At 34.1% G+C, this 14126-nt stretch overlaps 1 protein-coding gene across 4 annotated transcripts in view; it reads left to right on the top strand.

Moving 5' to 3' along the window:
* The window catches only part of ITGB3BP (integrin subunit beta 3 binding protein), an 81790-nt gene that overhangs the window by 58441 nt on the left and 9223 nt on the right, over positions 1-14126 (top strand). For all 4 annotated transcript variants that reach the window (XM_069478024.1, XM_069478021.1, XM_069478022.1 and 1 more), the window contains 3 exons: positions 10475-10553; positions 10979-11072; positions 11477-11536. In XM_069478024.1, coding sequence (XP_069334125.1) covers positions 10475-10553; positions 10979-11072; positions 11477-11536 — 233 coding nt within the window. The remainder of the gene's footprint in view (positions 1-10474; positions 10554-10978; positions 11073-11476; positions 11537-14126) is intronic.

Genomic DNA, 14126 nt, shown 5'->3' with positions numbered 1-14126 from the left:
ATCCAAGATCACACAGTGCATAATAGGTTTTAAAGTTTCCATCAATCTGGAATAGTTTTGAAACCTTTCTTTGTCTTCTCTGACAGTAACATTTTTAGAGTACAAGCTGTTTTTTGTACAGTGTGCCTCAGTTGGGTTTGTCTTACATTTTGTCATTATTATATTCATGTTATATATTTTTTGGCAAGAATATTATAGGAAAAAGTCCTTCTTGGCACATTATATTAGGAAATATTTTATCCTATTATCGATGAACTTTAATCATTTAAGGTGATGTTCACCAGGTTTATCTACTATAAAATTAATCATTTTCCCTTTTAATTAATAAATACTTTGTGGAGAGTTACTTTGAGACTATGTTTCACCCAGTAACTTTAACATACATTGATGATTGTTGACTAAACCAGTTACTACTATAATGATTGCACAGTGATGATTTTCTAACTCCTGTATTTATTAGCTGGCCTTCTACTAATTGACCTTTTAAAAATTCATCTGTTTGTAATAATACAGGAGTTTTCCTGGACTTCCCCCTTTCCATATTTCCATCCCATTTCAAACAAATCTATCTTCTAAAAGCAGCAATAAATTTGCACAATTTGTTTAGTCTTACAACATACAAAAAATAATTTTAGAATTCCTGCACTCACAGCATTGCTAAAAACAAAATTCTAAGCATCCTAGATTTGTTTTCAGTCTTTGTTTTTAGATTGAAGGTATATAGCCAAATTACTGTGTTTAAAAATTACTCAGGTTAGTTCTTCATTTGAAGAATTAGTTATTTCGTTGAAATAGTTTGGTTCTTTTGTTTCTGTTTGTATTTGATTTTACTTTTTTTCCTTATCCTTTTATACTTTGTTTTTTGACTATATAAAACATTAATATGGTTCTAAAAGTCAAAGCTATACTCAAAAAAGTATACTCAGGTAAGTGTTACTCCCTTCCCTATTTCTTCTGCCTACTTCCTGAAGGTAACCAAATTCATTGGTTTCTTATTTACCTTTCATATTTTTATTTTCATAAATTGAAAAGTTTTATTTTTTTATCTTATACAAAAGATAGCATACCTGATATATACTCTTTTGCACTTTGCTTTTATCATTTATGAATATGTCCTAAAATCACTCTCTCTTAATCAACTTGGAGGCCGGGCGCAGTGGCTCACGCCTGTAATCCTAGCACTCTGGGAGGCCGAGGTGGGCGGATCGTTTGAGCTCAGGAGTTCGAGACCAGCCTAAGCAAGAGCGAGACCCCATCTCTACTAAAAATAGAAAGAAATTATATGGACAGCTAAAAATATAGAAAAAATTAGCCGGGCATGGTGGCGCATGCCTGTAGTCCCAGCTACTCAGGAGGCTGAGACAGGAGGATCGCTTGAGCTCAGGAGTTTGAGGTTGCTGTGAGCTAGGCTGACGCCACGGCACTCACTCTAGCCTGGGCAACAGAGTGAGACTCTGTCTCAAAAAAAAAAAAAAAATCAACTTGGAGAATTTTAAATGTAAGAATTCTCCCAACAGAAAAATACAGTACCATGTTCTAGATTTAAAAATTTTTTTCTTCAGAAAACAAGCAGTTAGTGGCATGTCAATAACATGCATTCATTAAAAAAAATTAACTACACATTAATATTTTATGTGAACTTCCATATCCTTTATGGTCCTACAAGGAAAATATATAATTCACTGCCATTGGCTTTTCTTCCTCTTGGCAATTTGCTGCTGGCAATGCTATGAAATGCAATAATGGTGACTATCCCTCTGTTAGATTTATTTTCATTAAACTTTTTACATTTAGGTAATTGTAGATTCACTTGCCATGGCAAGAGATAAAATAGAGAATGTATACCTTTTTCCCAATTTCCTGACATTGACGCAATCTACTGATTGTATTCAGATTTGCTCAGTTTTACATATACTCGTGTGTGTGTGTGTGTGTGTGTGTATGTGTGTGTGTTTTTCATATACTCGTGTGTGTGTGTGTGTTCTGTGCAATTTTATCACAAGCAGGTTTTTGTATCCACCACTACAAGACACAGAACAGTTCCATCACCACAAGGATCCCACCTGTTGTATAGGACTTAATTTTAATCACTGGTTTATTCTCTTATAGGCAGAAGAGTAACCTTTTTAGATGTGTATTTTCTGTGCTAAAATAAAAAACAAAACCTTTTTAATAGAAATGAGTTATGCCAGAACTGGGTTATTTTTGTCATCGTTTTGTTTTGCTTTATGTATACAATGTAATTGTGACAACCACTGGTTAGTATTCTCAGTTTCTCTTTACTGTCTTTTTTATTTTTATTTTTTTTTGAGACAGATTCTCACTCTTTTCCCCTGGCTAAAGTGCCGTGACATCAGCCTAGCTCTCAGCAACCTCAAACTCGTGGGCTTAAGCAATCCTTCTGCCTCAACCTTCTGAGTAACTGGGACTACAGGCATGCACCACCATGCCTGACTAATTTTTTCTATATATTTTTAGTTGTCCAGATAATTTCTTTCTATTTTTTAGTAAAGATGGGGTCTCGCTCTTACTCAGGCTGGTCTTGAACTCCTGACCTTGAGTGATCCTCCCGCCCTGGCCTCCCAGAATGCTAGGATTACAGGCGTGAGCCATCGCACCCGGCCTCTTTACTGTCTTTTAAGTATTCAGTCATGCAACAGAAAGTGACTTATGAATCATTTTCTCCTCAAGTGATGGTCTCTAGGGATAAGTCTATCAAAAAATTAGGATGAAGATATAGTTTTATGCCTATATACTACTGTAGGTGAGCAAACTCTAAGAGGGAAACCAATATTTAAAAGAGACTTATTTCAACTGCTTAAAATTTTTGACATGAAAGACTGAAAGCCAAAGATCGGAAACAAAACAAGGACACCTGCTTTCCCCACTGGTATTCAATATTGTACTAGAAATTCTAGCCAGAGCAATCAGAAAAGAAAAAGAAATAAAAGGCACTTAAATTGGAAATGAAGAAGTAAAACTTAAATCTTTTTGCAAATGACACGATCCTATCTATAGAAAATCCCAAAGAATGTGCAAGAAGCTACTAGAGCTAATAAACAAATTCAGCAAAGTTACAGGGTATCAGATCAACACACAAAAATCAGTTGTTTTTCTATATACCTATAATGAACAATTTGAACAGGAAATTAAGAAAGCAATCCATTTATAGTAGCATCTAAAAAGATAAAATGCCCAGGAATAAATTTAACCAGAGAGGTGAAAAACTTACACACTGAAAACTACAAAGAATTTCTGAAAGAAATTAAAGAAAACCTAAATAAATGGAAAGATATCCTGTATTCGTGGACAAGAAGATATAATGTTATTACGATGTTATTATTACTACCCAAAGCAATCTGTGGATTCAATGCCATCCCTATCATTTTTGTGCAGAATGATTAAACAGCTTTTTTTGCAGAAATGGAAAAGCCTAGCCTCAAATTCATATGGAACTGCAAGAGACCCCAAATAGGCAAAGTAGTCATGATAAAGAAGAACAAAGTTGGAGGACTTCCTGATTTCAAAACTTACTCTAAAGCTATAGTAATCAAAACAGTTTGATACTGGCATAAAAATAGACATATAGACCAATGGAATAGAATTAAGAGTCCAAAAATAAACCCATGCATCTATGGCCAATTGATTTTGACAAGGGTGCCAAGTCCATTTAATGGAGAAAGAATGGACTTTTCAACAAATGTTGCTGACACAACAAGATTTCCATATGCAAAAGAATGAAGTTGGAACCCTTCCTCACACCATGTAGAAAAATTAGCTCAAAATAGATCAAATGACCTAAATATAAGGACTAAAGCACTAAAACCATTTATAGAAGGAAATATAGGGGCAAATCTTCATGACCTTGAATTTGGCAGTAGAGTTTTAGATAATAAAACTAAAAGACAAACAAAGACAAATAAATACGGATTTTATCAAAGTTAAAAACTTTTGTGCTTCAAAGTATACCATCAAGAAAATGAAAAGTAGGAGTGGGGGAGGTGGGGATGGGTATGTTCACACCTAACGGGTGCAGTGCGCACTGTCTGGGGGATGAGCAGGCTTGCAGCTCTGACTCGGGTGGTGCAAAGGCAATATATGTAACCTGAACATTTATACCCCCCTAATATTCTGAAATAAAAATAAAAGTGAAAAGACGACCCACAGAATGGGAGAAAATATTTTCAAATCATGTATCTCTTAAGGATTTAATATCCAGAATGAAGAATTCCTAAAATTCAACAACAAAAAGACAGTCCAATTTAAAAATAGACAAAGACTTTAATAGGCATTCCTTCAAAGAAGTTATACAAATAGCCAATAAGAACATGAAAAGATGTTGAACATCATTAGTCATTAAATAAATGCAAATCAAAAGCACAGTGAAATACTACCTTACACCTACTAGGATGGCTCTTTAAACAAACAAACAAAAAAATGGAAAATAACAAGTGTAAATAAAAATGTGGAGAAATTGGAACCATTATACATTGTAGCTCCTGTGGAAAACATTGTGGTAGTTCCTCAAAAAGTTAAACATAGAATTACCATGTGACCAAGCAATTCCATTTGTAAATATATGCTCAAAAGCATTGAGAACAATGACTCCAACAGATATTTGTATACCAGTGTTCATTCCAGTATTATTCACAATAGCCAAAAGATGGAAACAACCCAAATGTTCATTAACAGATGAATGGATAACCAAAATGTGGTATATATACATGCAATGGATTATTCAGTTATAAAAAGGAATGAAGTTCTGATACATGCTACAATGTGGATGAACCTTCAAAACATTATGCTAAGTGAAATAAGCCAGACACATAAGGACAAATATTGTAAGATTCCAATTGTATGCAATATCTAAAATAGACAAAATCAAAGAGACAAAAAGTAAATTAGAGGTTACTAGAGGTTGGGGACAGGGGTCATGAGGAATTATTGCTTATTGGTTACACAGCTTCTGCTTGTAGGAATACAAATTTTTGGAAATTGATAGTAGTCATGGTTGTGCAATATTGTGAATGTAATAAATTTCTCTGAATTGTACACTTAAAAACATTTACAGTGAGGGTCGGGTGCAGCAGTAGCTCATGCCTATAATCCCAGCACTTTGGGAGGCCAAGGCAGAAGGATTACTTGAGGCCAAGAGTTGGAGACCAGCCTGGGCAACATAGCGAGACCTTGTCTCTATAAGAAATTTAGCAAGGCGTGGTGGCACGTACCTGTAGTCCTAGCTACTCGGGAGGCTGCAGCAAGAGGACCACTTGAGCCTAGAAGTTGAAGGTTGCAGTGAATTATGATCATGCCACTACACTCTAACCTGGGTGACAGAATGAAGCCCTGTCTCAAAAGAAAAAAAAAAAAGTTTAAAATGACAAATTCTGTAGTATGTATTTTATCACAGTTAAAAATAATTTTAGGCCTAAACATGGGGGCATTTTTATTTGACCAGTCTTCAGGAAAAATGCTTTTAATTAATTCTGATATGCGTAAGAATCACCTGGAGAGGCATATTTCTAGTTCCCATCTAGAGACATTCTTGATTAGTAGATCTTGGATACAGCCTAGGAATTTCTATTTTAACAATCTAACTGAGAAATTCTGATGCCAGTCATAAGCGAATTATACTTTTGGAAATATAATGTAATGATTAAGAACATAGAGCCAGAAACACCTGGGTCCAAGTTGTGACTCTGCCCCTTGTTATGTAACCCTGGATAATTAAATAATTTCTTTGTGCTTCAGTTTTCATATCTGTAAAATGGAGATAATACTTATTATAGAGAGTTTTGAAAATTAAATATGATATAGCTTGTAAAGTAACAAATATGGTGCCTTGAACTTAGAAAGCACTCAAAAATGTTAGCAGTATATTCATTGTTATCATAATCCAACTATCATCCAAAGTAATTGAGTGACCTATTTACCTTTTTCTGTATGAATCATAGTATTGTAAGGATAAAGAAAAATCTGAGGATTTCACATCTCTGTTGTGTAGATGTAACTCTCAAGACTTGAGAGTTTATGAAAGTATAATTTCTTAGAGGTAGTAACTTTCAGGTAACAGTTTTATTTTTTGTTTTTATTTCAGAATATGACGGGGGTACAAACATTCTGGTTACATATAATGCCTTTGCCTCGCCCAAGCTAGGGCTACAAGCATGCCCTTCTGCCGTACAGTGCTACTCAGATAACAGCTTTTAGTAATGGAATGAATTAAGAGTTTTTTAGAGTATGTATTAGTAGAATGGCAAGGCAGAAATCTAAATATAAGAGTTTAATTTCAATATGGAAGAAGTAAAGATTGGGTTAGACCATGATTTTGAGAACTAATTTGTGAAAGAAAGAATATTTGTTGAATTAACAAGTAAAAGGAGAGTTAAACAGTATTGGGGGCTTAGTAAAATCACATACTTCTAATATTGACTATCAGTACTACTGTAAGATTTTTTTCTATAGTACTCACAGCTTAAGCCAGGAGCAAAAACGACAGATAGTGAAATTCACGGTTACACATCAGAAAAACATACATGTGGCAGAAGGTTAAGGGGCTGAGGTAATTAACTTTCTCAACAATGTAAATGAATTGATGAATCGTGAAGTCTGTGATAGGAAAGAAGTAAAAGAAAGAGAAAACTAAAAGATGTGCATATTTCATTTGAATTTAGGGATGGATAGTTACCGGACCAGGTCTTTTTTATTTAGTTCATTGATCCATCAAGTATTTATTGGGTACCTATCATACTACAGACACCATGTTAGATAACATGAGTTGTAACAGTAAAGAAGATACTGGTGTTCATGGAACTTGCCTGCCCTCATGGAACTTACAGTCTAATGAGGAAAACATATGTCAAACAATTGGAAGTTACAAAAAGGAGAGAAATCAGGATCATTAGAGGCCATTATCATGGCTTTTCAAGATTTCACCTCTTTACTATATCCACAGTTCCTACGCTGTTAGTACAGTAGGTACCATGGCTTACATGCTAAGAATCTCTGAAAAATCACTGGGCTCCTTTTTCATCTACTCTTCTCCTTTGCTTCCCTTTCTTCTACATCAAGGATGGCTCTGAGCAGCCTCTGAGTTAATGCTTGCTAAAAACCTGCATCAAGAAATCTTAATTAGAAGCACCAATGTAACGACATTTCTCTTTGTTCTTTTAGTTCTCTCCTCAGAATATATCTGAGGAACTTTATAGAGAAAGGGAAGATGATGAAACTAAATTTGAAGCTAAGAATGGAAAATAATTGAAAGTGGTCAAGATAGGAAAAACCTAGAACTGGAGCAGAATGATAGTTTTGATAGCCAAGTTATACATGACTTTCTTGAGACTGAAGAAATTAATATAGAGGGAATTAAAAGCATAATTAATGGATATATCCAATGCTTCCCCTAGATTTTATTTGGCTGCAGCATCTAATTTCAGTTGGTCTTCAGAGTAATAAAGACTTTCTCTTTGAGGAATATGAGAAAACTCAGTTTCACAATGAGACTCTTCTAAGCAAATTAGAAAAATGCACTGAAAATCCTGAATTTTTGACATAAGGCTTTCTTAATGGAAAAACTTAAGATGCTAAAAAACAAAGCTGCTAGATTTTTACTCTAGCCATAAACAAGGAGAATGTTAATTCAATGAGGACCAAGATTTCATATTTCTCAAGTTGTGCTACAATAGTCTTTGATCATAATACAGGGTTTGATCGAATCTTGTAAGAATGCCATGAAACTGGTAGTAGTCACTCTAAATCTAGATGCGGTAGCCCCATCAACATCTGGATGATTCAAAAGGCCATTATAAGATAAAGGATTTGATCCAATTTAGTCTAGCCAGAGGCAAATCTGTTTAAGAAAGGAACTGTATTCTGTAAGATATGAATGGCACCCACTGATGATACTTCTACTGACCAACTTGAAAGGGAGAGCAACAAAAACTTTGAAATTTTATACCATAATGAACTTGAGAAATATATTCTGAAGGCAGCTTAAGAGAAATGAAAGGTTATTGGTTTTCAGATATAAATAAATTAGTGAAGGAACATCAAGATGATATTAAAGACTAAGCAAATAATAGTGCTGTCTTAGGGCTGCAAAGTAGAATTTGAACCATGCATTGAAAATGTAGAAAGAGGCTCTCAGTAGCAGCGAAAATTTACTTTCCAGCATAAGTGGGATTAAGTATGTTTATAAGAAGGGCCACTTTGTCTAGAATGAAGAAAGTGGCAGCCATATTTCCCCTAAAATCTGCTCAGCAAATAGTTTATCTCCAAAGATTATAAAGGCTTCTCCAATGAATCAGAAGATGTGGAAAAGAACACACCTCCTGAATTTCTCAGGATTTAACAGTTGTATGACAGTTACAAAACGATTCATGGAATTTAGTTGCTATCAAGGTGGCTGAAAGAGTTGATTTCCTTTAGGAAGGAGAATATAGAAGAGGAGGAGAGGAAAGGAATTAAAAATGACAAGAGCAATGGTGTGTCCATTAGTCTGCTTGATCCTGCAGTGGAGAAAAAATGTCCCTGAAAAAGCAGCTTAGGCATGTCAAGGATGTCTTGAAAACAACTTCCCCAGATAATTGATACTTAGTCCATACAACTCTCCAAGGTTGTAAAGACCTTTTGCTTAGCTGAGCTCCTCCGTAACTTTCTTAATTTGGGAGAGCTGCTAGTAGGTCCTTTAGGGATACTACACTGCACAACTCCTGGGGGTACCATTCACATCTTATTCTATGTAAATGCCCATTGGAATTATTCAAGATGGCAGCCCTACGGGACCCAGCCTTTCCCACATAATTCCCTGAAGGTCAAAGGGAGTATTATCAGCTCTTTAAGATGTAAGACAGTTTGGAAATACTCTTGTACTCCATTCCTCCCAGGAAAGGAATGGAAGATGCAAGGTAAGACGCTCCCAGCAAAGTATTAATAGCTTGTTTGCCTCCACCTTGCACCCTATGGCACTTAATAGGGTTTGGCATCATGTAGAAGGTAGAGGGTCCCAGCTTGGGTGAGGGTCACTTACATCCTTTTATTCCTGCAGGCTTTTGGAGCCCAATGGGAGGGGCAGGAATCCCTTTATGTCACCATCTCTCAATCCTGAGGTTCCACTGTTAAGCAGTTGGGGCCTCAGACAGATGACTTTTAATTGAAAATACACAATAATAAAGTAAATTTTTAAAGAAAAAAATCACCCATAATTCTACTGTCCTCTCTTAATTTTTGATTTTTGCATAATGCTGTCAAGTCTCTATTTCTTATTTGCATACTTAGATATAATTTTTACTTAGATGAAACATACTGTACATATATATTATGTATGAAAATTTTAACATTTTGTCATATTTGTCCTGTTTTTAATAGCACAGAAATTAATGTTTAACACTGATGTGATCTTGAAAAACATTTAAATAGAATTTTTGGTTTCTCTCATAAAATTGATAGTATGGATTTGTGCTATCTGAAACAGTCACTAGCCAACATGTGGCTAATGAGCACTTGAAATGTGGCTAGTCTGGAATGAGATGTGTTGTAAAGCACACATGGGATTTGAAAAAGAGTATAAAATATCTCAATATTTTTTATATTGATTACATGTTGCAGTGGTAATACTTTAGATATATTGGGTTAAAGAAAATATATTATTAAAATTAAGCTTACCTGTTTCTTTTTACTCCTTTTAATGTGGCTGGTAGAAAATTTTAAATTACACATGTGACTTGCATTATATTTCTTTTAGACTGTTGTTGATATAGATTATCATGTACAGCTGTGGGATCTTAAAATTGGAAAAGAAACTAAAATTACAACAATAAGGGAATGGTTAAACCATCTTTGGAAGGTTTACTAGATAGAGTATTTTGCAGCCATTAAAATTACAGATGTATGGACTGTGTGGCCTCCAAAATGTGTGTGATGTTATATTAAGTAAAGAAAGCATGATATAAAGTTATAAAATTGCTTTTAAAAACCTACAAGAATTTTTCCAAAATGCTAGCTGGAGATACGTTCCAAAGGTAGAATTTCAAGTGAAGTTTTCTTCCTTTCCTTTGTCTACTTTCAAATTTAAAAGATTGCCCTCATACCTTTTTTCATATTGAAGTATATTAAAGTAATAAAACTTACTTTTTATTTAAAAAAGTCACTGCATGATACTGATTCATAGACTCAGATCAAGGTAAAGAAGAGAACAGCGGTGTATTCATGTTCTCAAGGTGGCATTGTGGAGAAAGGAGTGGTTGAGTGAGAATGAGAGGAAGTGACACTCTGAAAGAGAATAGTTGATAATATATATTGTGCTTATAAAGGAATGAAAGAATGAAGGAGGGGCATTTATATCTTTTACCATTTTGAAAAATGTAAAGAAAGGATTAGAAAACTGAATCTAAGTTATTTTAAAAAGAATTAAAGCTCTGAAAATGACTTGCTGTGTTTAAATACTCTTGGTAAATATTTTTTTCTTCATTCCTAGATTCATGATGTTGCTATCTAAAGTTGAGAAATCATCGGAAGAAATCATGGAGATAATGCAAAATTTAAGCAGTATACAGGTTTGTCTTCTTTTCACATAGTTTTTCATACTTCTACTACCTCATTTGAAAAGGATAATAGGAAAAACGCCTCCGATTAGAGAATCTAATCCAGGAAAGCATTTATAAGGAATATGTTTAATTTACTTTTCATGGGAATTTTTTTCTTATAAGAACATTACTTTAATATTTTAGTAATATCTGACTTTTTTACATTTAAGTAAATTTGTAGATTATGTTTACTCTAGTTGGTTAATAATAAATTGTTTTTATTCAGGCATTTTAGGGCTTATGATAGTTGACCTACCAGAAAAAGTTAAATTTCCTAACATAGAGTAAATTTTTCAAATGAAGAAAACAATGTATACTGCATTTTCTCTGGATTTGTCAATAGTCTTATATGTGTAGAGAATTTACTTAACTCATTTAAAATGGCTTTCTTTTAGGCTTTGGAGGGCAGTAGAGAGCTTGAAAATCTCATTGGTATCTCCTATACATCATGTTTCTTGAAAAGAGAAATACAGAAAACCAAAGAACTGAGTAAGAAGAATTTATGAGTTTTCAATGACAGTAATTTTAAAGATAAACTATAATTTTTCTCATTTAAATTTGATAGACATCTTTATATATACCACTACTGGACATGTGATAAAAATGCTATTGCCTTCTTTAAATAAGAAGCCACATATCTTTTACCATGGTATGTTATTTTGGGGATTCTCTTGAATGTGAAGGAAAAGAATGTATTTTGGAAACTGGTAGTAGGCTTTTTTAATGTAATGCTCATTTTAAAAATAAGATATAATAAAGTATTGTATTTTATACTTGATACCTATAAATATGTATTACTTTGAATTATTTTTGCCGTAAAGTTTTTTCTTACAAGTAATGAGAAATTATTCATATTCCATGTTAATTCTTAATACGGAATTTTTTTCTTTTAGTGACAAAAGTAACAAAACAAAAACTGTTTGAAAAGAAGAGTTCAGGACTTCTTCACAGAGGTAAAGAATTGTGTTTTAGTTTATTACATAAAGAGATACTTTCACCTCATTTCACACTTAAAACCAATCATCATGGGTTCTTTTTAATGTGTTCTTTTGAAAGACCATGAATCTCATTTGAAAAGCCTTATATTGCTTTAGCAGAAGGTAATATCTGATGAAATCAACTTCTCTCTGATGATTGAACTTTTTAAATATCCTTTGAAATACAATTTTCAGTGTAAGATTTAATTTTGTCTTTTCATTAAAATTTCCTTTTAAGAAAACAGAAAAATAGGGGCAACAACGCACTGATACACTGCAGTTTTCAGTGGTGCATTAGAAGGATACACAAAGCACTGAAAGTTATTTTGTAACCAGTAATCTGGAATCTTTCAAATCATTAATGATGTTTGATCTACTATGAACTCCTATGCCTTTGGGCATTTCATAGCATGGGAAACTAAATTAGCAGTTTTTAAATTCCCATAGGAAATACACAGCTACACCTCAATAAGCAAATTAATCATGAACTATACAATATTAAAACCTTTAGACCAACATAAAAGTGATCATTTTAATAGTACCGATATGGATGCCATTTAGCAATCTTTGCAAGTAATATTAGGCCTTGAAATGAATAGCCATGTTTCAGTCTACCATTTTTCAGTGCCAATGACTACCAATAATTACTATATTTTTAATACTAGGATCAACAGATCTTTACAGCAACACTGCAAGATAGCTATACTGTATTATCATTGTCATCACAGACAAGGAACAAAGACACAAAAAATATTAAGTAACTTGCCCAAAGACACTGCTACTTAAGTGACAGAGCAGGGATTGCGACTAAAGACCAATCTGATCTCAAAAACCATGGTCTTTTCATGATTCCATGTTGGTTTTTCCTAAAACAAATGAAATCATCTGGTCATCCCAACTTTCAGATTCAAACTTGACACATAACTGAAACTGCTTCGACAATCTAGTATTAGTATGTTAAGGTTTAGGACTTTAAATAAGCCAGGAGTAAGTTTGCAATGAAAAGTGCTAGGATTCCCAGCAAATCAGATCCCAGGGTTAATAATGGCAGGGCAGCAGCCATCACAAGACTCTTCCAAAGCTCATGTGGGAAGGGAGTTGAGTAGGCTTCCTGAGCCTTTGACTTGAACAGCTGACTTCTGTGATCCAAAGAATTTAAGAACATGGCTTGGGATCTCTACTGTCTTGCTTTAGTTGTATAATTTGATTAGAATGTGTAACTGAGTTTCAGTGATTTCAGTCTCTCCTAACTTGACAAATTTTAAAGGATCATAATGGGAAATTGAAATATTTATTATTTCACAGCTATAAAAAAATCTTTCTTCTTTATATTCTGTGCCAATAGTGTGATTTTAAAAAAATCTGTAATTTCATAGAACTAATTAGAATCAGGCTTCAGATAGTTGGCTTTTGCAAACAGCTTTGAGAAATGAAGGGGAAAAATTCTAGAACAAGTTAGTGAATTGTCATAGCTAATAATGTAAAAAAGAAATTTTCCAAAAATATTAATACTTCATTAAAATTTTTCCTTCTAGGGGATACTTTTTGTCATCTCATTTCAGTTAGCCAATACATATCAATCAATTCTTTGTGTGTTTTTGCATGATCAGCCTTAAAACTATTTTCTATTATTTTAGGCATTAAGACTTGCTCATTACCAGATTTTCCCAAAGGACTTAGTTTTGTTCATGCACAGAGGAGATTGTATTACTAAATTATGTTTGGGTTTTGTTTTTTTTTTGAGACAGAGTCTTACTCTGTTGCCCAAGCTAGAGTGCCGTGGTGTCAGCCTAGCTCACAGCAACCTCAAACTCCTGGGCACAAGCGATCCTCCTGCGTCAGCCTCCAGAGTAGCTGGGACTACAGGCATGCGCCACCATGCCTGGCTAATTTTTTCTATATATATATATTTTTTAGTTGTCCATATAATTTCTTTCTATTTTTAGTAGAGACAGGGTCTCACTCTTGCTCAGGCTGGTCTCGAACTCCTGACCTTGAGTGATCCTCCTGCCTCGGCCTCCCAGAGTGCTAGGATTACAGGTGTGAGCCACCGTGCCCGGCCTACTAAATTATGTTTTAAAATCTTTAATAATAGCTGGGCACAGTGGCTCATGCCTATAATCCAAGCAACTCCAAAGGCTGAGATGAGAGGAACTCTGGAGGCCAGGAATTCAAGACCCCATCTCTAAGAAAAAATAATTAAAAAAATCAGCCAGGTGCAGTGGTGCACACTTACAGACCCAATCACTCTGGAAGCTGAGGCAGGAGGATCGCTTGAGCCCAGGAGTTCAAAGCTGCAGAGAACTATGATCGTGCCATTATACTCCAGCCTGAGCAAGAAAATAAGACCTCATCTCTTAAAAAAAAAAAAAAAAAATTCTAATTATTCATTTTATTTGTTGAGATTTAAATGAAAATAAGTTTTTTTTTTACTAAGCTAACAACTTTCACCCCTTTAAGAGAATTTTGCTAAGTTTTTTGACATCTCAAATTAATTTGTTTTTTATGTTTCTTATTTTGAGATCTGGCCTTCAGCTTTTTATAGAAATTTCTACTTTGCCTTTTT

This window comes from Eulemur rufifrons, chromosome 8 (assembly GCF_041146395.1).
Source record: "Eulemur rufifrons isolate Redbay chromosome 8, OSU_ERuf_1, whole genome shotgun sequence".
Lineage (NCBI taxonomy): Eukaryota > Metazoa > Chordata > Mammalia > Primates > Lemuridae > Eulemur > Eulemur rufifrons.
Note: the sequence above shows the minus strand (reverse complement) of the source record. Positions and strands in the feature narration are given on the sequence as shown.